The sequence below is a fragment of the Pristis pectinata genome, chromosome 11 (assembly GCF_009764475.1).
Source record: "Pristis pectinata isolate sPriPec2 chromosome 11, sPriPec2.1.pri, whole genome shotgun sequence".
NCBI lineage: Eukaryota > Metazoa > Chordata > Chondrichthyes > Rhinopristiformes > Pristidae > Pristis > Pristis pectinata.
In genome coordinates, this window is record NC_067415.1 from 4243588 (window position 1) to 4269752 (window position 26165).

General features: G+C 47.5%; 1 protein-coding gene across 1 annotated transcript in view; it reads left to right on the forward strand.

The window, feature by feature from the left end:
* The window catches only part of map6a (microtubule-associated protein 6a), a 44073-nt gene extending 18109 nt beyond the window's left edge, over nucleotides 1-25964 (forward strand). The window contains exons 2-4 of the mRNA XM_052025710.1: nucleotides 268-674; nucleotides 18618-18852; nucleotides 23374-25964. Coding sequence (XP_051881670.1) covers nucleotides 268-674; nucleotides 18618-18852; nucleotides 23374-23571 — 840 coding nt within the window. The 3' untranslated portion in view covers nucleotides 23572-25964. The remainder of the gene's footprint in view (nucleotides 1-267; nucleotides 675-18617; nucleotides 18853-23373) is intronic.
* The last annotated feature ends 201 nt before the right edge of the window (nucleotides 25965-26165 follow it).

Here is a 26165-nt window from a genome sequence, read left to right on the forward strand (position 1 = left end):
TGGCTAATATTCATCCTTGACACAACACCTGATTGGTCATCATCTCAGTGTTGTTCGTGGGATCTTGCTGTGCAGAAATTTGCACAAGTTCTCTGTTCTACCACCACTTTCTCGAGGGCAAGTAGGGATTTTCAATAACACTGGCCTTGGTAGCCACGCCCATGTCTGTAAATGAGAGAAAAGACCCTAAGTGCGCAATCTGTTGCTGTTGTGGGATCGGCTGTGTATTTTACGATGTCTCTTTTCCTCCTGTTCCGGGATGCTCAGGCATCTGAAGTGGTGACAGAAGCCGCGTTGGCACCGGGGAGCATCAGACCAGGATCGAGGCGAGAGTCGGTCATGAGGCAGGACTACCGTCCCTGGAAGGTACGCCCCGAGCCCAGCTGTAAGCCGAAGCAGGAGTACACGCCGACCGACACGCCCTTTGAGAAAGAGACACAGTACAAGAAGGATTTCAAGGCTTGGCCCATCCCCAAGAGAAGTGACCAGCACCCTTGGATTCCCAAGGGGGAGAGAGGGAGCCAGACCCCAGTGCCCGGTGGAGAGGAGCCAGGGGGCTCAGCGGTGTTGCCATCGGCTAGAACAGCAGCGGGGCAGGAGCAGGCAAAGGGCAAAGTGGCAGATGCTCTAAACAGGCAGATCAAGGAGGAGAGAGGGACGGCCACCTCTTACAGGTAACACGTCGGTAGAATTTCTTTGTTAAAAGGCAGAGAACATACAGAACTTTACATTACAACACAGTACAAGCCCTTCGGCCCACAATATTTTGTCGACATTTTATCCTGCTGTAAGATCTATCTAACCCTTCCCTCCCACATAGCCCTCCATTTCTCTATCATTCATGTGTCTACCTAAGAGTCCCTTAAATGTCCCTAATGTATCTGCCCCCACAACACCTGCTGGCAGTGCGTTCCACGCACCCACCACTCTCTGTGTAAAAAAAACTTACCCCTGACATCTCCCTTATACCTTCCTCCAATCACCTTAAAATTATGTCCCCTCGTGTTAGCCATTGTCGCACTGGGAAAAAGTCTCTGACTGTCCACTCAGTCTATGCCTCATCATCTTGTACACCTCTATCAAGTCCCCTCTCATCCTCCTTCTCTCCAAAGAGAAAAGCCCGAGCTCGCTCAACCTATCCTCATAAGACATGCTCTCCAATCCAGGCAGCATCCTGGTAAATCTCCTCTGCACCCTCTCTAAAGCTTCCACTTCCTTTCTATAATGAGGTGACCAGAACTGAACACAATACTGCAAGTGTGGTACGACCAGAGTTCCACAGAGCTGTAACATCACCTCGCGGCTCTTGAACTCAATCCCCCGACTAATGAAGGCCAACACACCATACGCCTTCTTAACAACCCTTTCGACCTGCGCGGCAACCTTGAGGGATCTATGGACGTGGACCCCAAAGTCCCTCTGTTCCTCCACACTGCTAAGAATCCTGCCATTAACCCTGTATTCTGCCTTCAGATTTGATCTCCCGAAGTGTATCACTTCACACTTATTCGGGTTGAACAGGTTGGTGTGGAATTTGGGAGGGGAATTGAAATTAAAAGAGATGTCTTCTGGTTATCAGTCATCCTGGACTGCAAATAGTCACTTCATTTATTGGTGACGTCTATTAAGTCCTCCTGCCTGGTGTTAGTTGTGGCTCTGTCAGCAGCTCTCTTCTGCTTAACTGAAGAGGTTGTGTTCACACTTCACACTTATCCTTATTGCTAAACCTTTACTAAATCTCTGACCAGGCCTCAGCTGAAGCGTCCCATTCTGGCCACTGCCCTTCGGAACACAGGATCAGGCAAATAGGAGCAGGAGTAGACCACTCGGCCCCTCAAGCCTGCCCCAGTACTCAGTTTGCTCATGGAACCAATAAACAAACTGCTGGAGGAACTCAGCAGGTCGGGCAGCATCTGTGGAGAAAAATGGACAGTCGATGTTTCAGGTCGAGACCCTTCATCTGGACTGGAAGGGTAGATGGGAGATAGTCAGGATAAAGGGGTGAGGGGAGGGGTGGAGCAAGAGCTGGCAGGTGATGGGTGGATCCAGGTGAGGAGGGGTGACGGGCAGATGGGGGAGGGGGGAGTGGGAGTAGCGACAGAGGCCGGGAGGTGAGGGGTGGAGGTGACACAGGGCTGCAGATGGTGGGATCTGATAGGAGAGGAAGGTGGAGCATGAAACCGAGTCAGGGAGGTGGGGAGGGCAGATGGGAACAGTGGGGGGGGAGGGGACCCAGTGGGAGGGGTGTGTGGGTGACGGGCAGATGGTGTGGGTGGGGGAGGGGAAAGAAACAGGGTGATGGGGGCTGGGGTGGGTGTGGGAGGAACTGGGGAGATCAGGAGGAGAGGGAAAAGGGACAGAGGGGGAGCAGCTTACCTGAAATTGGAAAATTCAATGTTCATGTCGTCGGGGTGTAGACTGCCCAGGGGGAATATGAGGGGCTGTTCCTCTAGTGTGTGTTTAGCTTCACCCTGGCAGTGGAGGAGGCCGAGGACAGACAAGTTGGCATGGAATTTGGGAGGGAATAGAGGTGTCTTCTGGTTATCAGTCAACCTGGACTGCAAATAGTCACTTCATTTATTGGTGATGTCTGTTAAGTCCTCCTCCCCGGTGTTAGTTGTGGTTCAGTCAGCAGCTCTCTTCTGCTTAACTCAAGAGGTTGTGTTCATTCCCACTCCAGAACCAAGCACAAGTCAGTTACTTTTTGTAATGTTGGTGAAGGGATGATGGTCTTCCGGTTCTCCCTCCATCATTGGGGCTGCAGTGTGAACCATCTGCAGAATACACTGCCGTGACTCACCCAGAGTACACTGACTGCACCTCCCAAACCCACCACCTCTCTCATCCAGAAGGGCAGGGGCAGCAGATGCAGGGGAACACCACCACCTGCTGGTTCCCCTCTAAGCTGCATTCCATCCTGCCTTGGAGATATGTTGTTGTTCCTTCATCGTCACTGGGCCTAAACCCTGGAACTCCCTCCACAACCACATGGTGGGAGTACCTTCACTGGGACTGCTGCCGTTCAAGAAGGGAACACTCCACCACCTTCACAAGGGGCAGTTAGAGATGTGCAAAAAATACTGCCCTTGCCAGTAATACCAAGATCCTATGAGAGATTGAAAACTTAACATTAGCTTTTAATGTTGAGATATTAAAACATTTTACATGTTGAGACAAGTTGAGACAGGAATGAGAGGGTTAACATATGAGGAACGGTTGACGGCTCTTGGGCTGTACTCTTTGGAGTTCCGAAGAATGACGGGGGACCTCACAGAAACATCTCGAATGTTAAAAGGCCTCGACAAAGTAGATGTGGCAAAGTTGTTTCCCATGGTAGGGGAGTCTAGTGCAAGAGGGCACGACTTCAGGATTGGAGGGCGCCCATTCAGAACAGAGATGCGGAGAAATTTCTTTAGCCAGAGAGGGGTGAATCTGTGGAATTTGTTGCCACGGGCAGCTGTGGAGGCAAAGTCATTGGGTGTATTTAAGGCAGAGATTGATAGGTATCTGAGTAGCCAGGGCATCAAAGGTTATAGTGAGAAGATGGGGGAGTGGGGCTAAAATGGGAGAACGGATCAGCTCATGATAGAATGGCGGAGCAGACTCGATGGGCCGAGTGGACGACTTCTGCTCCTTTGTCTTATGGTCTTATGGAGACATTAACAACAAGAATTAATCTCCTCTGTTCCTGGTGAATCTCTGCTGCACTCTCTCTATTGATACCACATCCTTCCTGTAATGGGGCGACCAGAACCATATACAATTCTCCAAGTGCAGTCTAACCAAAGTTTTATACAGCTGTTGGACCCTAGAGGGTACTGTAAGTTCCTAGATGGTATTGAGGGACAGAGGGTCCTCAGTGTACAAGTCCAAGGATCCCTAAAGGTAGCAGCACAGGTGGTGAGGAAGGCATATGGGATACTTGCCTTCATTAGCCAGGGTATAGAATATAGGAGCAGGGAGGTTATGATACAACTTTATAAAACATTGGTTGGGCTACACTGAAGTACTATGTGCATTTCTGGTCACCACACTAGAAGGACATGATTGTACTCAATATCACAAGGATGTTGCCTGCGATGGAATGTTTCAGTTATGAGGAGAGACTGGATAGGTTGGGCCTGTGTTTCCTAGAGCAGAGGGGGGCTAAGAGGGGAAATGATGGTGTACAAAATTATGAGGAGAATAGATGGGGTAAATAGAACCTAGAACAGTACAGCACAGGAACAGCCCACAATTTTGTGCCAAACTAATGACACCTAATCCCTTCTGCCTACACAATGCCCATATCTCTCCATTCTCTGCACATCCATATGCCTGTCTAACAGCCTCTTAAACGCCTCTATCGTATCTGCCTCCGTCTCCACCCTTGGCAGCACATTCCAGGCACCCATCGCTCTCTGGGTAAAAAAACTTGCCCCGCACATCTCCTTTGAACTTTCCCCCTCTCACCTTAAATGCATAGCAGACGTGCCTAAATCTAGAGGGCATAGATTTAAGGTGAAGTTTAAGGGGTATCTGGATTATTTTCACCTAGAATCATAGAGTGACACAGCAAAGAAACAGGCCCCTACAACACAACTCGTCGCCAATCAAGGTGTCTTCTTGAGCTGGTCCCATTGGCCTGCATTTTGCTCATCTCTCTCTAACACTTTTCTATCCATGTATCTGTCCACATATCTTTTATATGTTGTAACTGTACCTGCCTCTACCACTTTCTCTTGCAGCTCATTCCATACCCACCACCATTAGAAGTTGATTGGAATCTAGAACGTACTGGCTAAGGGTAGTGGACGCAGAGTATCTGGTATTGGATTTGGTTTATTATTGTCACTTGTACCAAGGTCCAGTGAAAAACTTGTTCTTGCATACCGATTGTACAGATCAATTCATTACACGGTGCATTGAGGTAGTACAAGGTAAAAACAATAACAGAATACAGAGTAAAATGTCACAGCTACAGGGAAGTGCATTGCAGGTAGACAATAAGGTGCAAGGTCAAACAAGGTAGATTGTGAGGTCAAGCGTCCATCTCATCATGTAAGGGAACTGTTCAATAGTCTTACCACAGTGGGATAGGAGCTGTCCTTGAGCCTGGTGGTACGTGCCCTCAGGCTCCTGTATCTTCTGCCTGATGGGAGAGGAGAGAAGAGAGAATATCCCGGGTGGGTGGGGTCTTTGATTATGCTGGCTGCTTCACCAAGGCAGCAAGAGGTATAGACAAGAATCCATGGAGGGGAGGCTGATTTCTGTGATGTGCGGTGCTGTGTCCACAACTCTCTGCAGTTTCTTGCGGTCCTGGGCAGAGCAGTTGCCTTACCAAGCCGTGATACATCCAGATAGGATGCTTTCTATGGTGCATCAATAAAAAGTTGGTGACTGTCAAAGGGGACATGCCAAATTTCTTTAGCCTCCTGAGGAAGTAGAGATGCTGGTGAGCTTTCTTGGCCATGGCAAAGTCTCTCATACTTTAAGAATGGTTGAATTGCCAGCACATAGAAGGTTTTGGACCCAGTGCTTAATGTAGACATAAAGATTATCGTAGATAGGTACATGATGGTCATCATGGGGCATGATGTGCCAAAGGGCCTGCGTCTGTGCTATATGAACCTATAACTATTATTTCTAAGATGTTCTGATGAGTCCCCGCTGGGGCCACACTTAATCCACAATCAATGTCACCCGTAATTAATACTTTGCCGTTTGTGGGAGCTTGCTCTGCATACCCTAGCTGCTGCATTTCCCACATTAGTAAGTTTAGTTTGGAAACATTTCATTGGCCCTGGGACCTCTTGAAGGAGATGTGAATGGTGCTATAAAACTGCAGGTCTGTATGGTCTACCTCCCAGTAACCTTGCACCACCTTGCTTATCAAATATCTATCTTCCTCGGTCTTAAAAATATACAAAACTCTGCTTCCACAGCCCTTTGAGAAAGAGAATTCCAAGCCTCATGAGCCTCTCAAAGAAAGAGTTCCAATTCTTCTCCGTCTTAAATGGCTGATTCATAATTTTTAAACAGTGACCCCTGATTCTAGATTCTCCTACAAGAGGAAATATCCCCTCCACACCCACCTTGTCAAGATTCCTCTGGATCCTTGCGCTTCAATCAAGTCCCCTCTCATTTTTCTAAATTCCATCAGGAACAAGCCCAGCCTGTCCAAACTTTCCTCATCTAACCATTCCAGATGAGGAAACTGGTCCCAGACTGGTTGCATCATGGTCTGGTACAGCAAGTTGAATGTGCGAGAACGTAAGAAGCTGCTGATAGTAGTGGACCCTGCCCAATACATCACGGGCACATCCCTCTATCTACAGCAGGCTCTGCCTCAAGAAGGTAACATCCATCAGCAAAGATCCCCACCATCCAGGCCGTGCCATCTTCTCGCAGCTACCATCGGGCAGGAGGTACAGAAGCCTGAAGTCCCACACCACCAGGTTCAGGAACAGCTACTTCCCTTCAACCATTCGGTTCTTGAACCAACCGACACGACCCTAATTACTGCAGTTTAGCAGCACTGTGACCCCTTTGATCACTTTGCACTAAAATTGACTTTTTTTTGTTCTAATTGTGTTTTTCTTGTAAAAATTGGGTATAATTTATGTTTAATTTCTGTTTTTCTTGTGCTATGCGATGCTATGTGCCTGTGATGCAGCTGCAAGTAAGTTTTTCATTGCACCTGTGCACACATGGACTCGTGCATCTGACAATAAACTCGAATTTGACTCTGTCAGATATCAGTCTAATAAGGCTGCACTAAACTGCCTCCAGAACATTAACGTCTTTCCTTAAATAACGAGAGCAATATTATATCCAGTACTCCACTTATGGTCTCACGAATGCACCATGTAACTGATGCATAACCTCTCTTCTATATTCAAAGGCAGTCAAAGTTGAGTTTATTGTCATGTGCACAAGTACATGTATGCAATGAAAAAATTACTTGTAGCAGCATCACAGGTGCACAGCATCAGGTAAGCAGCATTCACAAGAAAAACATAAATTAAACATAAATTATACACAATTTTACAAGAAAGAACAGAGTTAGAACAAAAAAAAGTCCATTTTAGTGCAAAGTGATGAAAATGGTCACCAGTTTTGCTGGTTGGTTCAAGAACCGAATGGTTGAAGGGAAGTAGCTGTTCCTGAACCTGGTGGTGTGGGGCTTCAGGCTTCTGTACCTCCTGCCCAATGGTAGCTGTGAGAAGATGGCATGGCCCAATTCCTTCATAACATTAACCTTATGAGAATTATGCACTAGAACATCTAAGATTCCTCCACATCTCAGAGCTCTGCGCCTCTCACCAGCTAGATAATATGCTTCATTTTGATTCATCCTGCAAAAGTGAGCCATTTCACATCTTCCCACTTCATGCTCAAAATGCCAGATCTTTTCCCACTCACTTAATCTATCCATAACCTTTATATCCTCTTCAGAACTTACTTTCCTCTCTATTTTTGTGTTATCAGCGATTTAGCAACCATACCTTCAATGCTTTCATCTAAGTCATTAACATAAATTTGTAATATATCTAAATGATCTGGACAAAAATGTAGGTAGTAAATTTACAAATGACACAAAGGTCGGTGGAGTTGTGGAGAGTGAGGAAGGTTGTCAAAGGTATAGATCCGTTGGAAACTTGGGCAGAGAAATGGCAGATGGAGTTTAATGTGGACAAGTGTGAGATGATGCATTTTGGGAGGTCAAATGTAAGAGGAAAGTCGACAGTACAGGACCCTACGGAGCATCGATGTACAGAGGGATACTGGGATGCAGGTCCATGGCTCCCTGAAAGTGGTGACACAAGTGGAGAGGGTGGTAAAGAAGGTGTATGGCACGCTTGCCTTCACTGGTCGGGGGGTTGAGTATAAAAGTTGGCAAGTTGTGTTGCAAACTTTGAATAGGCCACATTTGGAGTATTGTGTGCAGTTCTGCTTGTTACATTACAGGAAGGATGTGGAGGCTTTCGAGAGGGTGCAGAAGATGCCAGTGTATATTCCCCATGTTTCAGGGGGTGTTTAAAACTAGAGGTCATAGGTTTAAGATGGAGGAGGTTTAAAGGGGATTAGAGGGGTAAATTATTCACACAAAGAGCAGTTGGTGTCTGGAATGAGCTGCCAGAGGAGGCGGTGGAGGCAGGAACAGTAACAGTAACGACATTTAAGAGGCATCTGGACAGGTACTTGAATGAGCAGGGCACAGAGGGAGACGGAATTAATGCAGGCAAGTTTCTTTTTATTGATTGAGGGGATGTGTGCTTTGTAGGCTGAGCCAGCATTTAATTGCCCATCCCCAGTTGCCCTTGAGAAAGTGGTGGTGAGCTGCCTCCTTGAACCGCTGCAGTCCTTGAGGTGTGGTGTACCTGCAGTGCTGTTAAGGAGGGAGTTGCAGGACTTTGACCCAGTGACAGTGAAGGAACGGCGACGTAGTTCTAAGTTGGGATGCTGTGTGGCTTGGAGGGCAACTTTTAGGTGAAGGTGTGGGATTAGTATAGATAGGCACGGATTGTCGGTTTATAAAAACATGAGGACATAGATAAGGTGAACGGTCATGGTCTTTTTCCCAGGGTGGTGGAGTCTAAAACTAGAGGGCACTGGTGTAAGGTGGGAGGGAAGAGATTTAAAGGGGACCTGAGTGGCAAGTTTTTCACACAGAGGGTGGTGGGGGCATGGAACGAGCTGCCAGAGGAAGTGGTAGGGGCGGGTACGGTTACAGCTTTTAAAAGACATTTGGACAGGTCTATGGACAGCAACACACACAATGCTGGAGGAACTCAGCGGGTCATGCAACATCTATGGAGGGAAATAAACAGTCGACGTTTCGGGTCAAGACCCTTCATCAGGACTGAAATAAACAGTAGGCGTCTCAACCCGAAACATCGACTGTTTATTTCCTCCATAGATGCTGCCTGACCTGCTGAGTTCCTCCGGCATTTGGTGTGTGTTGCTCCAGATTCCAGCATCTGCAGAATCTTTTCTGTCTCCTTGAGGTCCATGGATTGGAGAGGTTTAGAGGGCCTGTTTCTATGTAACTTTATGACTCTCTTTACTTGCCCATGTTTGACTGAATGCTCTGTGACCTTTTGGGGTTTGGAGTCAAAGTTGAGAATGCTCATGGCTTCTCCCTCTCACCTATATATCACTGAACGACTCTGCCCTGCCGTGTACCTGGGGATTGTGACGGAGAGATGCAGCACATTGCCTGTAAGTTCTGATTCTGTGGGGACAAGCATGTCAGGGTCCAACTTGGCAAGTCTGTGGGGCAGCTCTCCCAATTTGGTCCACAGTTCCCAGATGTTCGTGAAGAGGAGTTTGGTCGTCTGGGCTGGGAGCAACTTTGTTGGTATGAATTTAATGTCTTGGTCACTGCCTGGTGATGTATTTCTCTGCTTCAGTGTAGCGGCAATAATGCAGAAAGTAGCTTGCTTGTCCAGTTGATAACATCCAGGCCAGACCAAGTAACGATGGTATCTTGAGAGGTCTCAGTGAACCAGATGTTTAATCCTAGATTCATAGCGTCAAGGGACAATACAGCACAGAAACAGGCCCTTTGGATGTTGGGATGTTCTGTAGACAGGGTGGTGAAGAAGGCTTTTGGCACGCTGGCCTTCATCAGTCAGGGCACCGAGTGTAGAAGTTGAGACATTATGTTGCAAGACATTAGTGAGGCCGCACTTGGAATGTTGTGTTCAGTTTTGGGCACCCTGCCATAGGAAAGATGCCATTAAGCTGGAAAGAGTGCAGAGGAGATTTACGAGGATTTTGTTGGGACTGGAGGGACTGAGTTATGGTGAGAGGTTGAGCAGGTTGGGACTTTATTCAATGGAGTGTAGAAGAATGAGGGGTGATCTTATAGAGGTATGTAAATTCATGAGGGACATAGATAGGGTGAATGCGCACAGTCTTTTTTCCCCAGGATTGGGGAATCAAGAACTAGAGGGCACAGGTTTAAGGTGAGAGGGGAGAGATTTAATAGGAATCTGAAGGGCAACTTTTTCACCCAGAGGGTGGTCAGTATGTGGAATGATCTGCCAGAGGAAGTGGTTGAGGCAGGTACATTAACAACATTTGAAAGACACTTGGACAGGTACATGGATAGGAAAGGTTTAGAGGAATATGGGCCAAACGTGGAACACATGGGACTAGTTTGGATGGGAACCTTGGTCGGCATGGACCAGTTGGGCCAAATGGCCTTTTTCTGTGCTGGATGACTGTTATGAGAAAGGTTCTTTTGGTATCTTAAAGATAAAAGGTATCTGGACACACAGTCTTTGTGCTTTAAAAGGAGGATTTTATTCACAAAGACCGACGTGGGAACAGAATGTAAAGGAACAAATGCACACTCACACTAGGGTGACTGCGAAACTTGGGGGGGGGGGGGGGGAATGTCGCAACAGGGGTGAAGTGCACACACTCTCTCACACACACACACACACAACTAACTAGTACAAACTATCAGGGAATGAATAAATACTTTGTCTGGACCCCCTGAATCGGGACAAACAACGGCTCTACGCTACTGGGAATCTACTCAGGACGCTCCTAGACCCCCATGGAAGTGCACCCTCTCACCTGTGGTCTCGACCCCAGCAGCAATCGGAAAAGAGAAAGAGAGCCCACATGCACCATCTTTTATAGGGCCGTAGCGGGGTGGAGCCCACTCAGGTGAAACGAGTCAGTGATTCGGGATCAAGAACAAAGTTGGGTTATGAGCCAGTCCTCAGGTGTACTCTTAATGGGTGGGGCGGAGCCGGACCCCTGATTGACAGTGGTGTAGCTTCCGACCTGATAGGCAATGCTATCATCCGACCATGGGGGTCAGTAGTGTTGTCACGGTCATCTGACCCCTGGCCTTTCATACTACAATGACTCTGACAGGTCTGGTGGGCTGAAATGAAAGACCAAAAATAACATCAAGCACAAAACTGACAATAGGAGAGACACTGCAGTGCAGACAGATGGCTCTGTGTTTGGATTTGTTCGTGGGCTGCTGCTTGGTGTCAGGTGTCACAAGCTCACCAAACAAAACGGGCAAGTCTTCAAACCAGCTCATTATCCACTTAGACCCCATGGGTTTAATTAGAGATCTTGCTTCACCATGGGTTGTTACTTTGTGGCTTGTGGATAATAATAAGCCCTTGATTTTCTCCTATCAGATGGTCCGTGATGGCAGAGAGAGGGGAGGGCTGGGTGGTCAGTCTCTCGTTGAGGGTCTGGTAACGGGAGCGGTTGGTGGTAACATGCACAGAGCGAGTGTCTGGAGATGAGCTGGAAACACACAGTGAGCTTGTTGGCTCCTGCATGCTGATTTAATTAGGGTCGGGCTACATTTGTCTGGAAGCTCTGTCTGTGTTTCCTTTTTGGATCTAAGCACCACTGACAGCCAGCATTGATTAAGCTTCTATAATAGTCCCCGGACTGAGTGTCTACTTGGTCCTGTGGGTCTGCAGTGACATAGAGGCCAACCTGGGTACATAGAGCATAGAACATTACAGCACAGTACAGGCCCTTCGGCCCACAATGTTGTGCCGACATTTTAGCCTGCTCTAAGATCTATATAACCCTTCCCTCCCACATAGCCCTCCATTCATCTATCATTCATGTGGCTATCTAAGAGTCTCTTAAATATCCCTAATGTATATGCCCCCACCATCTCTGCCAGCAGTGCGTTCCACGCACCCAGCACTCTCTGTGTAAAAAAAAACTTACCTCTGACATCCCCCTTATATCTTCCTCCAATCACCTTAAAATTATGTCCCCTCATTTTAGCCATTTTCGCCCTGGGAAAAAGTCTCTGTCCACTCGATCTATGCCTCTTATCACCTTGTACACCTCTATCAAGTCACCTCTCCTCCTCCTCCTCTCCAAAGAGGAAAGCCCCAGCTCGCTCAACCTATCCTCATAAGACAGGCAGCATCCTGGTAAATCTCCTCTGCACCCTCTCTAAAGCTTCCACATCCTTCCTATAATGAGGTGACCAGAGGTAATGAGGTAATACCGTTCTGTGGTGGGTCGGAACAAGCCCAACCCACGAAACAATCATTGGCGGCAAAGGTAGACAGGGTGGTGAAGAAGGCATTCGGCACGCTGGCCTTCATCAGTCAGGCCACTAATGTACGGTTTTGGTCACCCTGCAATATTAAGCTTGATATTAAGCTAATATCACCCTGCAATATTAAAACCCTCATTAAGCTGAAAAGGGTGCAAAGAAGATTTACGAAAATGTTGCCAGGACTCGAGGGCCTGAGTTATTGGGAGATGTTGGGCAGGTCTCTATTATTCCTTGGAGCGTAGGAGACTGAGCTCATAGAGGTGTATAGATAGGGTGAATGCGCACAGTCTTTTTCTCGGGAAAAGGGAACCAAAAACTAGAGGGCACAAGGTTAAAGTGAATGGGGAAAGATTTAAAAGGGAACTGAGAGGTAACTGCTTCACACAGAGGGTGGTGCGTATACGGAACAAGCTGCCAGAGGAAGTGGTTGAGGCAGGTACACTAACAACATTTATAACACAGCTGGACAGGTTTGGAGGGATATAGGACAAATGCGGGCAAATGGGACTAACTTAAATGGGCAACTTGGTTGGCATGGATGAGTTGGGCTGAAGGGCCTGTTTCCATGTTATATGACTCAATAACGCTTATTAAAAATAGTGATAGCTGGCTAAGCCACGCCCACAAAAACTGTGACTGTTACTAAGGCTCAGACACTCAGAAACATGCAAAAACTTTCAAAATCAGTTCAAGAAAATGTTAAAAATGTTTTAACTAATCTCAATTTCCCTTGGGCCTTGCTGAGAGCATCCTCCATTGGAACAACAGGAGCTGGGGTGTTCCTTCACTGGGTCCGAGATAGTTGAACCAGCCACAGGTTTGGGAGCCGAATTCCCCACCGTAATCCCTTTGAAAATGCAACAAATGTGCGTCCTCACTGCCGGACTCTGTGAGAAGTTGCTGGTGGAAGACCAGTCATCGAAACCCCATTTGGGGAGCAGACGATGAGTCTAGAACCACAAGAGACGGCAGATTCTTCAATCTGGAGCAAAACCTCTTCATACCGGCTATCTTGCCTTCACAGAATTTCCCTCCACAGATGCTGCCTGACCCACTGAGTTCCTCCAGCAGCTCGTTTTTTTGCTAATGAAGCTGGAACATCCACCTTGGGTCTGGATTCTTAAGGAAGGTAGTCCTTCCACTCAGGGGCACCGACTGATCAGCAAGGAGCTGCTGGTAACTCCTGCAAATTCCTGTCAAATGCTCTCCCGTAAACAACACAACACAGGAAAAGGCCTTTCAGCCCACAATGTTGTACTGAACTAATCGAACTGGTAATTAAACACCCAACTAAACTAGTCCCTTCTGCCTGCACAATGTCCATACCCCTCCATTCTCTGTACATCCATGTGCCTATCTAAGAGCCTCTTAAACACCTCTATCATATCTGCCTCCACCCCCACCCCTGGCAGCGCATTCCAGACACCCACCACTCCCTGTGTAAAAAAAACTTGCCCTGCACATCTCCTTTGAACTTGCCTCCTCTCACCTTTTGTTTTTGCTGAAGGATTAATCTCCGCATCATGTCGGCACTTCAATGCAGTATCACTCTGGGTTTATCTGGTGTACACTGGGATCTCTGTGGAATCTGGAGTGGGCAGAATGCTATCCATACCCTCTATGGTGCGAAGAGTCATGGAACAATACAGCACGGATACAGGCCCTTCGGCCCAACCAGTCTATGCCGACCATGGTGCCCACTCAGCTCGTCCCAATTTCCTGCGTTTGGCCCATATCCCTCCAAGCCCCGCCCCTCCATGTACCTATCCAAGTGTTTCTTAAATAATATTACTGTACCTGCCTCAACCACTTCCTCTGGCAGCTCATCCAAAATACTCTGCATGAAAAAGTTGCCCCTCAGGTCCCTTTTAAGCCTTTCCCCTTTCACCCTCAACCTATGCCCCCTCGTTTTGGATTACCCCGACTCTGGGGAAAAGACTGTTACCGTCCACCTTATCTGTGCCTCACATAATTATAAACATTCCTGTAAGGTCACCCTTCATTCTCCTACACTCCAAGGAATAAAGGCCCAGCCTGGCCAACCTCTCCCTATAACTCAGGCCCTCGAGTCCTGGCAACATCCTCATAAATCTTTTCTGCACTCCTTCCAGTTTTATAACAGGGCGACCAAAACTGTACACGGTACTCCAAGTGCATCCTCACCAACGACTTATACAACTGCAGCATAATGTCCCAACTCCTATACTCAGTGCCCTGACTGATGAAGGCCAACGTGCTAAACTCCTTCTTCACCACCCTGTCTACCTGTGATGCTGCTTTCAACGAACTATGCACTTGTACTCCTCGGTCCTTCTGTTCCATTACACTCCCCAGTGCCCTATCATTCATAGTACAAGTCCTACGCTGGTTTGACTTTTTCCACCAGAAGGACAGCAGTGGTTCAAGCCAGCAGTTCACCCATAACCTTCTCAAGGTCAGCAATGGATGGCAATAAATGCCAACACCAGACATTGCAGATGCTGGAATCTGGAGCAAAAAATAAACTGTTGGAAGAACTCAATGATATTTCTTTAAACTCTTACAATGATTATTAGTTGGCATCATGTCTTAAACTGCTGGCACCGCAAGTTCTTAAATCCCCTCCTTAAATCTTGCCACCCCATCTCCTCTTTTAAGATTGATGCACAGAGGGATCTTGGGGTGCAAGCCCATAGCTCCCTGAAAGTGGCAACATAATTGACGAAGGCGGATGGCGTACTTGCCTTCATCGGTCAGGGAGTCGAGTATAAAAGTAGGGAAGCCATGTTACATCTGTATAAAAGTTCGGTTATTGTGTGCAGTTCTGGTCGCCCCCATACAAGCAGAATGTGGAGGCTTTGGAGAGGGTGCAGAAGAGGTTCACCAGGATGTTGCCTGGATTGGAGAGTATTAGGTATAAGGAGAGGTTGGACAAACTTAGAGCAACAAACAATCTGCTGAAGGAACTCAGCGGGTTGAGCAACTTCCGTGGAAGGTATTGGTATTGGTTTATTATTGTCACTTGTACTGAGGTACAGTGAAAAGCTTGTCTTACAAACCGATCGTACAGGTCAATTCATTACACAGTGCAGTTACATTGGATTAGTACAGAGTGTATTGATGTAGTACAGGTAAAAACAATAACAGTACAGAGTAAAGTGTCACAGCTACAGACAGTGCAGTGCAATAAGGTGCGAGGTCACAACAAGGTAGATCCTGAGGTCAGAGTCCATCTCATTGTATAAGGGAACTGTTCAATAGTCTTATCACAGTGGGGTAGAAGCTGTCCTTAAGTCTGGTGGTACGTGCCCTCAGGCTCCTGTATCTTCTACCCAATGGAAGAGGAGAGAAGAGAGAATGTCCCAGGTGGGTGGGGTCTTTGATTATGCTGACTGCTTCACCAAGACAGCGAGAGGTAAAGACAGAGTCCAAGGAGGGGAGGCTGGTGTCTGCAATGCGCTGGGCTGTGTCCACAACTCCCTGCAGTTTCTTGAGGTTCTGGGCAGAGCAGTTGCCGTATCAAGCCGTGATACATCCTGATAGGATGCTTTCTATGGTGCATCTGTAAAAGTTGGTGAGAGTCAAAGGGGACAAACCAAATTTCTTTAGCCTCCTGAGGAAGTAGAGGCGCTGGTGAGCTTTCTTGGCCGTGGTTTCTATGTGATTTGACCAGGACAGGCTATTGGTGATGTTCACTCCCAGGAACTTGAAGCTGTCAACCCTCTCGACCTCAGCACCATTGATGAAGATAGGTGCATGTACACTGCCCCCTTTCCTGAAGTCAATGACCAGCTCTCTTGTTTTGTTGACATTGAGGGCAAGATTGTTGTCATGACACCATTCCACTAAGCTCTCTATCTCCTTCCTGTACTCCGACTCGTAGCTGTTTGAGATACGGCCTACAACGGTGATATCATCTGCAAACTTGTAGATGGAGTTAGAGCAGAATCTGGCCACACAGTCATGAGTGTATATGGAGTAGAATAGAGGGCTGAGGACGCAGCCTTGTGGGGCACTAGTGTTGGGGAAAGGAATTGTTGATGTTTCAAGGTTGAAACCCTGCATTGGGATTCCTTCAGGTTCCAGCATTTGCCGTCTCATGTCTCCACTGTACGAACGTGGGAAGTTTTCTCTAGAGCATCGGAGGCTGAGGGGAGACCTGATCGAAGGTTATAAAATAATGAGAGGCATCAATAGGGTAGACCGTCAGAATCTTTTTCCAAGGATGAAAATATCAAATACTAGAGGGCACAGCTTTGTGAGAGGGGAAAGTTTAAAGAAGATTTATGTGGCAAGTTTTTTCTTTACGCAGAGAGTGGTGGGTGCCTGGAACATGCTCCTGGGGGGAGGGGTCGAAGCAGATACAATAGAAACATTTAAAAGACATTTAGACAGGCAGGGAATGGAGGAATATAGATCTTACGCAGACAGATGGGAATGTCTTGGATTAGCAGCAATGCTCCAAAGGGTCCTGCCATTTACTGTATACTTTCCTATTAAATTTAACCTCCCAAAGTGCAAACGCCTCACACTTGTCCAGATTAAACTCCATTTCTGTCCACATTTCCAACTGGTCTATATCCTGCTGTGTCCTCTGACAACCTTCCTACAAATCCGCCAATTTTTGCGTCTACATTTTTGTCCAAGTTACTTATATCTGTCACCAACAACCGGGGTCCCAGCACTGATCCTTGCAGAACACCACAGGTCACAGACCTCCAATAAGAATAATACCCTTACATCAGTACCCTGTGTCTTCTATGGCCAAGCAAATTTTGAATCCAATCGACCAATTCTCCATGGATCCCATGTGCCTTAATCTTCTGGGTCACCCTGCCGTCAGTAGGCCGTCGAGGGTCCTGCCTGTGGCAACTGCCAGCCCCCCTTCTGAGGATGCTTCCGTACCTGTGTGTGTTCCTGGAGAGAGAGCACATGGCTCCCGGGAAGCCTTCTGGGACAGTAGGCACCAGAGGGTGGAGTGCATCCTGGTCAAGGATGGTCGTGTTCTAATTTGGAAAATTAAGTAAATACCCTAATGTAGTTGATGTAAATTTGTGAATATGCAAATGACTGCTTTCTTTTAATAAATGCACATAAGTGAGTGTACCCAGAGATAGCTGTCGATCTTAATAGCTGAAATGGTGAAAGACTGCAAGAAATTGCAGAGGGTTGTGAACACAGTCCAGTCTATCACGGAAACCAGCCTGCCCTCTGTGGACATCGGTGAAGCAGCCAGCATAATCTAAGACCCCGCCCACCACTGACATTCTTTCTTCTTCCCCCCCAATCAGGCAGTAGGGACAGGAGCTTGAGAGCACGTACCACCAGGCTCAAGGATATCTTTTATCCCACTGTTGTCAGACTCCTGAACAGACCTCTCGTACACTAGATGATGAACTCTTGATCTCTCAATCTACCTCGTTAGATATATTATATTGTGTATTGTGTCTCAACTAAGACCCATGTTGGAACTACAGAGAACTACTGGTTGCTCTGGGAGACAATTAAATCCCTTCACATGGCTGCCCTCTCTTCTCCCCCCTCCCATCAGGTAGAAGATACAAAAGCCTGAAAGCACGTACCACCAGGCTCAAGGACAGCTTCTATCCCGCTGTTATCAAACTCTTGAATGTACTTCTCACATGATAAAGATTAACTCTTGATCTCCCAATCTACTTCAGAGAGTAATACAGCACGGATACAGGCCCTTCGGCCCAGTGAATCCATGCCGACCACTGTGCCCACCCAGCTAGTCCCAATTTCCTGCATTCGGCCCATATCCCTCCAAGCTCCGCCCCTCCATGTACCTATCCGAGTACATCTTAAACAATACCATTGTACCTGCCTCACCCACTCCCTTTGGCAGCTCGTTCCATATACTCACCACCCCCTGCGTGAAAAAGTTGCCCCTCAGCGTCCCTTTTAAATCCTTCCCCTTTCATCCTAAACCTATACTCCCTCGTTTTGGACTCCCCTACCCTGGGGAAAAGACTGTTACCATCCACCTTATCCATGCCTCTCATAATCTTAAACACTTCTCTAAGGTCGCCCCTCATTCTCCTACGTTCCAAGAAATAAAGACCTCGCCGCGTCATGGTCCTTGTATCTTATTGTCTGCTTCCACTGCACTTTCTCTGTAACTGCAACACTATATTCTGCATTCCGTTTTCTTTTTACTACTTCGATGTACTGATGTGTGGAATGATCTGTCTGGACGGCACATAAACAATAGGTTTTCACTGTATCTCGGTACATGTGACAATAATAAACCGATTACCAAAGGTACGGTAGTGTAGCGGTTAGTGTAACGCTATTGCAGTGCCAGCAACCTGTGTTCAATTCCAGCCGCTGTCTGTAAGGAGCTTGTACGTTCTCCCCATGTCTGTGTGGGTTTCCTTCGGGTGCTCCGGTTCCCTCCCGCATTCTAAAGACATACAGGTTAGGAAGTTGTGGGCATGCTACGTTGACGCCGGAAGTGTGGCGACACTTGCGGGCTGACCCCAGAGCACTCTATGCAAAAGATGCATATCACTGTGTGTTTCGATGTACATGTGACTAATAAAGATCTTATCTCTTTATCCTGCAGGAATGAGTTCAGGGCCTGGACAGTGGACGTCAAACCCACAAAGGCCATCAAACCCAAGCAAACGTACCACCCACCAGAAGCCAAGGTTGCCCATGAAACCAGTTACAACACCACCTTCAGGGGCCAGTTCAGCAAACGGGCAGAGATTATCAGACCAGGTACATCGGACACCAAGGTTCCTGAACGCAGAAGGGTACGCAGCCTCTACAGTGAATTCTACAGAGAGCCAGCCAAGGTAAGGGCAAGATCTGCAGTACCGATAGATCCCAATCTGGTTGCCAGAAGGGGGTTCAGGGGACATTTGCTATTTATTTCAATGCAACAAACAATCTGCTGGAAGAACTCAGCAGGTCGAGCAGCATTGTGTAGGAGGAAAGGAATTGTCGACGTTGCTTCAGGACTGAGATTGGGGAGGGGAGACGGCCGGTGTAAAGAGGGGAAGAGGTGAGAAAGGAGTCCGAGGTGATTGGCGGAGTGAGTGAAAGGTGACAGGCGGGTAGTGGAGGGGAGCAGGGGTGGAGTTGAGAGGCAGTAGCAGGTGCGTGATAGATGGAGGCAGACAGAGAGAGGGAGGCCAAAGCAAAAGAGAAAAAAGATGGAGCAAGATGTGGGGAGGGGAGGATGAAGGTGGGAGACGGCTGCTGGAGGGAGATAAGCAGGAACTTAAAGTGCTCCCAATGCTGGACTCTGATAAGTAAAGGAGGTGAGAATAGGAACCAATAAGGGAGAGGTGTATGGCAGGTGGAACCAGAGCCAGATGGGGGATTTTTTTGTTATTTATTTGTTCACTGATGTGACTTCCCATCAGTACTGATGTTTATTGTCCATCCCTCACTGATCTAAGAGCCAACCGCACTGACTGTAGTCACATGTACTGTAAGTCTGACTGGATAGCAAGAGCAGATTCCCTTCCCTGAGGACCATCAGTGAACCATTTGGGTTTTTACAACAACCCAGTGGTTTTCCAATTCTGTTAATTCCACACTTAGTTCACTTTAAATTCCAAACTGACAGGATGGGATTCAAACTCGTGTTCCTGGATCAATGATCCAGAGATCTGGAACTTACTCGCCACACCAACATATCCTGAGGATTACAGAGACATGAGAGACTGCAGATGCTGGAACCTGGAACAACACACTAAGGTGCTGGAGGAACTCAGCGGGTCGGGCAGCATCTGTGGAGAGAAATGGACAGTCGACGTTTCGGGTCGAGACCCTTCATCAGGACTGGAAAGGAAGAGGGCAGAAGCTAGTATAAAGAGGTGAGGAGTAGGGGTGGAGCAAGAGCTGGCAGGTGATAGGTGGATCCGGGTGAGGGAGGGATATTGGTATTGGTATCGGTTTATTATTGTCACTTGTACCGAGGTACAGTGAAAAACTTGTCTTACAAACCGATTGTACAGATCAATTCATTACACAGTGCAGTTACATTGAGTTAGTACAAAGTGCATTGAGGTAGTACAGGTAAAAACAATAACAGTACAGAGTAAAGTGTCACAGCTACAGAGAAAGTGCAGTGCAATAAGGTGCAAGGTCACAACAAGGTAGATCTTGAGGTCATAGTCCATCTCATCGCATAAGGGAACCGTGCAATAGTCTTATCACAGTGGGGTAGAAGCTGTCCTTTAGTCTGGTGGTACGTGCCCTCAGGCACCTGCATCTTCTACCCGATGGAAGAGGAGAGAAGAGAGAATGTCCCGGGTGGGTGGGGTCTTTGATTATGCTGGCTGCTTCACCAAGACAACGAGAGGTAAAGACAGAGTCCAAGGAGGGGAGGCTGGTGTCCGTGATGCTCTGGGCTGTGTCCACAGCTCTCTGTGGTTTCTTGTGGGCGATAGGTAGGTGAGGGAGCGGGGGAGAGTGGGATTGTTGTAAGAAGCTGGAAGGTGATAGGTGGATCCAGGTGAGGGGTACCTGCTCCACCCCTTCCACCCACCTCTTTATACCGGCCAACTCCCCTCTTTCTTTCCAGTCCAGATGAAGGGTCTCGACCCAAAACGTCGACTGTCCATTTCCCTCCACAGATGCTGCCTGACCCACGGACTTCCTCCAGCGTTTTGCGCGTTGCTGCTAGGATTACAAAGTCATCCAGCAAATTGAGTCCTTTCTACTATTGAGTAAGGTGAAGACTCATCTTTGACCTGACTGCACGCACCTTCCATTGTCCTGAATGTCTTTGGTTAGAGAAAAAATTCACCTGTTATAGGAAGGACATCATTAAGCTGGAAAGTGTGCGGAGAAGATTTACAGGAATGCTGCCAGGACTCGAGGGCCTGAGTTATAGAGAGAGGTTGGGCAGGCTCGGATTTTATTCTCTGGAGCGTAGGAGACTGAGGGATGACCTAATGGAGGTGTGTAACATTTAAGGGGTACAGATAGGTTGGTCAGTCAGAACCTTTTTCCCAGGGTAGGGACATCAAAAACAAGAGTGGATAGGTTTGAGGTGAGAGGAAGGGGATCTGAGGGGTAAGACTTTTTTTTACACAGAGAGGGGTTGATATCTGGAACTCACTGCCAGAGGAGATGGTGGAATCAGATACAATCCCTATGTATAAGAGGATGCGGTCCTAATGTGGGTAAATGAGATTAGTATAGATGGGCAAAAAGGTCGGCATGGACATGGTGGGCCAAAGGGCCTGCTTCTGTGCTGCTGAACTCTAAGACTCTTATGATTCTAATTGAGAGGGAATTAAGAGGGAAATCAGGAGGGCAAAGAGAGGGTATGAGATGGATTTGGCAGGTAAGGTTAAGGAAAATCCCAAGAAGTTCTATAGATTTATTATAAGCTATCTTTATTAGTCACATGTACATTGAAACACACAGTGAAATGCATCTTTTTGTGTAGAGTGTTCTGGGGGCAGCCCACAAGTGTCACCACACTTCCGGCGCCAACACAGCACGCCCACAACTTCCTAACCTGTACGTCTTTGGAATATGGGAGGAAACCGGAGCACCCGGAGGAAACCCACGCAGACACGGGGAGAACGTACAAACTCTTTACAGACAGCGGCGGGAATTGAACTCACTGGCGCTGTAATAACGTTACGCTAACCGCTACACTAAGAGTAGAGTGGCTAGGGAAAGAACAGGTCCCCTGTGATCAGCAGGGCCATCTAGGTCTCGAATCACAGGAGGTGGGTGGGATTTTTAATGGATATTTCTCCTTGGTGTTTACTACGGAGAAAATCATGGTTGTTCAAAAGATAAGGGAAGCAAGTGGAAGAAACTTGGAGAACATTCATATTACCAGGGTGGATGGTATTTGCAGCCTTACAGTGCATTAAGGTGGATAAATGCCCAGGGCCTGACCGAGTGCATCCTCGGACTTTGTGGGAGGCTAGAGAAGAAATTGCGGAGGCCCTTGTGGAGATATTTGCTTTATCGTTAGCCCCTGGTGAAGTTCCTGAAGACTGGAAGGTGGCTAACGTCATTCCATTGTTTAAGAAGGGTAGCAAGGACAAGCCTTACATTCCTTGGAATGTAGGAGAATGAGAGGTAATCTCAGGGATGTGTATAAAATTATGAGAGGCATAGATAAAGTATGTGGTAGCAGTTTTTCCCAGGATAGGGGAGTTCAAAACTAAGGGGCATAGGTTAGGGTGAGAGGGGGAAGATTTAAAAGGGACCCTGAGGGGCAACTTTTTTCACGCAGAGGGTGGTGAGTATATGGAGCGAGCTGCCAGAGGAAGTGGGTGAGGCAGGTACAACAGTGTCATTTAAGAAGCACTTGAATAGGTACATGGAGGGGTGGGGCTTGGAAGGATATGGGCCGAACGCAGGAAATTGGGTCTAGCTGATTAGGCACCGTGGTCAGCATGGACTGTATCCGTGCTGTACTGAGTCTATGAGATGTCTAAAAGCCGAGGTTTGTGAATAGTACAAAGGTTAGAAGAGATCTGAGTAAGACCATTTTCACCTAGAGGGTGTTTGCAACCTGTAATGTACAGGCTGGAGAAGATAGTGGAGGCAAGATCTTTCACAATATCTAAAGGATATCTGAGCGAGCACTTGAAGTACCAAGGCAAAGAAGGCCATGGACCAAGTGCTGGCAAATGGGATCAGTATAGATGGGTACTTGATGGTCAACGGAGACACAAGAGACTGCAGATGCCGGAACCTGGAGCAACTCCGGGTGCTCCGGTTCCCTCCCACATTCCAAAAGACGTACAGGTTAGAAGTTGTGGGCACGCTATGTTGGCGCCGGAAGTGTGGCGACACTTGCGGGCTGCCCCAAGAACACTCTACGCAAAATGATGCATTTCACTGTGTGTTTCGATGTACATGTGACTAATAAACAATCTGCTGGAGGAACTCAGCTGGTCAAGCAGCATCTGTGGGGGGAGAAGGCCTTGCCGACATTTTAGTCCTGATGCAGGGGTTTTAACCCAAAATATCGACAATTCCTTTCCTGCCACAGATGCTGCTCGACCCGCTGAGTCTCTCCAGCGCATTGTTTGTGACTTGACGGTCATCATTGGACAGGTGGGCCAGACGGTCTGTTTCTATACGACTGTGACTCTACGAAGTGTTTGGAAAGTTCTCTGGGGGTGGGAGAGGCACGAATTAGCACTGCTTTAAATGGCCTAATTTTCGGCACAGCTTTGTGGGCTGAAGGGCCTGAATTGTGCTGTAGTTTTTCTATGTTCTATGTACACTTAAGATTTGAATGCCTGCTGCATGCAGCACATTGCGATTAGATCAACCTTTCTTTCACCCCCTCCATCCACCCCCACCCCGCCACCCCCCCCCCCAAGCCGGAGAAGCCCAGCGTCCAGACGTCGAAGCCAAAAAAACCATCGAGCCATAAAGCGCCCCGAAAAGCCAAAGAGAAACACAGCACATCCAGCCGGGCTGCGAAGAAAAAGGCAGCAGAGAACACACCAGCTCCCAAGCCCGAGGAAGGAGAGAAGACCCAGGAGATCAACAACAAGTTAGCAGAGGCTAAAGAGTGATACTGCCAACACTTCCGTAACTGGGGCCACTGGAGACCGATCAGACCTTTTTCCATCAGACAAAGGCAGCCCTCTATCACACAAGATCAATAGTTCAGAGTATTTATTGACAATACTGCATCAGCCAATAGATGGGGGTGACTCAGTGTATGACTCACAGCCTCTTGAGAAACAATGTTAATTCATTCAGAAAACAGATTCCATTCAAAGAACAAAAACTACAGCCACCTCTCCCGATAAAAGCAGGGTAATTTCTCCAGGAGGATACAGTGACTGGAGGATTGTTAGATCTAAATTATGCCCATAAAATCAATCTTGCTTACTTACAACAGGGTGGATACCAAACTTGATTGACAGGGGGAATTACCCAATCATTTCCACACTGGCCGACCGTAAGATTGTCAATAAATGTAGCCTAGATCAACACAGAACAGAAGGGCCCAATTCATCACAATAATCGTTTTTATGTATTGGATAGTTGGCTCTTTCCTCTCCTCCCCACCTCCCAACCCTCAAACCCCATCCCTCCCTGCCCAGTATATGTCTGAACGTATCTGCGTACAGTCCACATACAGCAGAATGTCACTGGTGGAATTGGTACTGATCATCACCACACTGGCACCACTGAGAACAAAAGACGATCAATAATAACTAATTAACAGTGGAGAGTAGAGAGTAGCACCAGATTTCCATGGAGCAGTCTTGGGCTCTGGTCCTTCTCACAGTTCCACATATAAACCACTCAAACTCCTGTTTCTATCGCAGACAGGATCACTTAATCTTTTCCTCAACTCAAACTATTTCCCTCTCAATAATAGATAGTATCTCCAACTCACTTCCATTCTATATACACATCCCGCAAACCCTTCACTTCCAGAAATCTATTATTCTGCATATAATAAAACCCAAGCCCCTTGATTAAATTCCGATCTGCAACTCACTCTCAGGTATGATATTCTGTATATAAACTCCCCAAACCCCTCGACTAGATTCCGGTCTATAACTCGTTGCAAAGTATCTGTTATCCTCTATATTAGCCAACTCTTCTCTGGGACCCAGAAGGCACAATTGTCACTAGCTTTATAGTGAACAAAAGTCCTCATTCCAGTTCATCCCCTGCCTCAGCCCAGCTGCAGGGTTTTGACCTGAAACGTCGACTATTCCTTTCCCCCCCTAGATGCTGCTCGACCTGCTGAGTCCCTCCAGCAGACTGTTTGTTGCTTAAGGTCTACATTTCCCTGGTTTGTTAAAAAAAGAAAGGGGCCAGTTGAAGATAGAAGCTAGTCTGATTAGGTCTTCTTATGGTCAAAAGAATCATTGGAAACTGTACAGTACAGGAGATTACTTGGCCCATCTAACCTGTAGAGCAGTCTAGTCAGTCTCACTCCCCCTCCTACTGTCCTGCATATTCTTTCCTTGGATATTTATCCAGATCCCTTTGGAATGCTACAATTAAGTTTGCACCACACCACTCCTCTCGGCTGTATATCCCACACCCCAACCACTCACTAGGTGAAAAAATTGATCCTCCTGTCAATATTAGCTCTTCTACCAATCACCTTCATTGACTTGGCTTCATTTTCAACCTGTGTCACTTGGTGCCAAATCCAAAGACGGGGTGAAGGGGCAGGACAGGAGGGGGCTGTGGGCTGGGAGGGTGGGGGGAGGGAACGAATTGCTGTTTGTAAGGTCACCCCAATTGGGACCCAGTTTTGCCGGTCCGACTGCCTGAGCTGGTGAGGACCTGCTGCAGCTGAGAGCAGGGAGGAAGCTTGGTTTAGCGTCCGGACTGGACTGAGCCCATCGACAGCCTGAGCATTGACCAGAGGAGGGGGTGCATATTCTGATGTAAAATTAACTCGTGTGTAGGTTGTGTTAGATGTGCACGGGGACACACACGCCAATCACTCATGTGACCTACCTACCTACCTATTCACATACACAGACCTGTGTGTGAGCCCACACACTAATACGAATGTAGCATGAAAGCATGTCTGCACACATACACACACGTCCCTCACACGGATATGAGCATGTATGAACAGATGCTCGCACACACACGCGCGCACGCACACACACACACACACACACACACACACACACACACACACACACACACACACACACACACACACACACACACACACACACCTCACCGCACTTACTTTGATCACGTAGTCCTCCCGAATGTTTTACGAACTGGTGGGAAGACTCTCGTCGATGTCCCCTGCTCCAGGCCTGGGAGCTGTCTCTCTGCTGACCGGGTCTCAGGTGCGTCACACTTGGTCGTGTTTCAGTCATGTTGTGGTGGTGGGATTGATCAATTACTGTCAGTGTGTAGCTCCCGATTGTGATGTGATTTGTGAACTTTGCTTGCAGTTATTTACCAATAAATGCTGATTGCTAAACATTTGCAATGTCTAGTACTTTCTCCTTTTCCTTTCCGTCATGTTCTCTTTTTCCTCCCTCCCAGCTCTCTGCAAGTCTCCCTTTCGTTTTATCCCTAAGTCACTTAGAGCCATAGAAACAGGCCCTTTGGCCCAACTGGTCCATGCCAACCAAGATGCCCCATCCAAGCTAGTCCCATTTGCCCG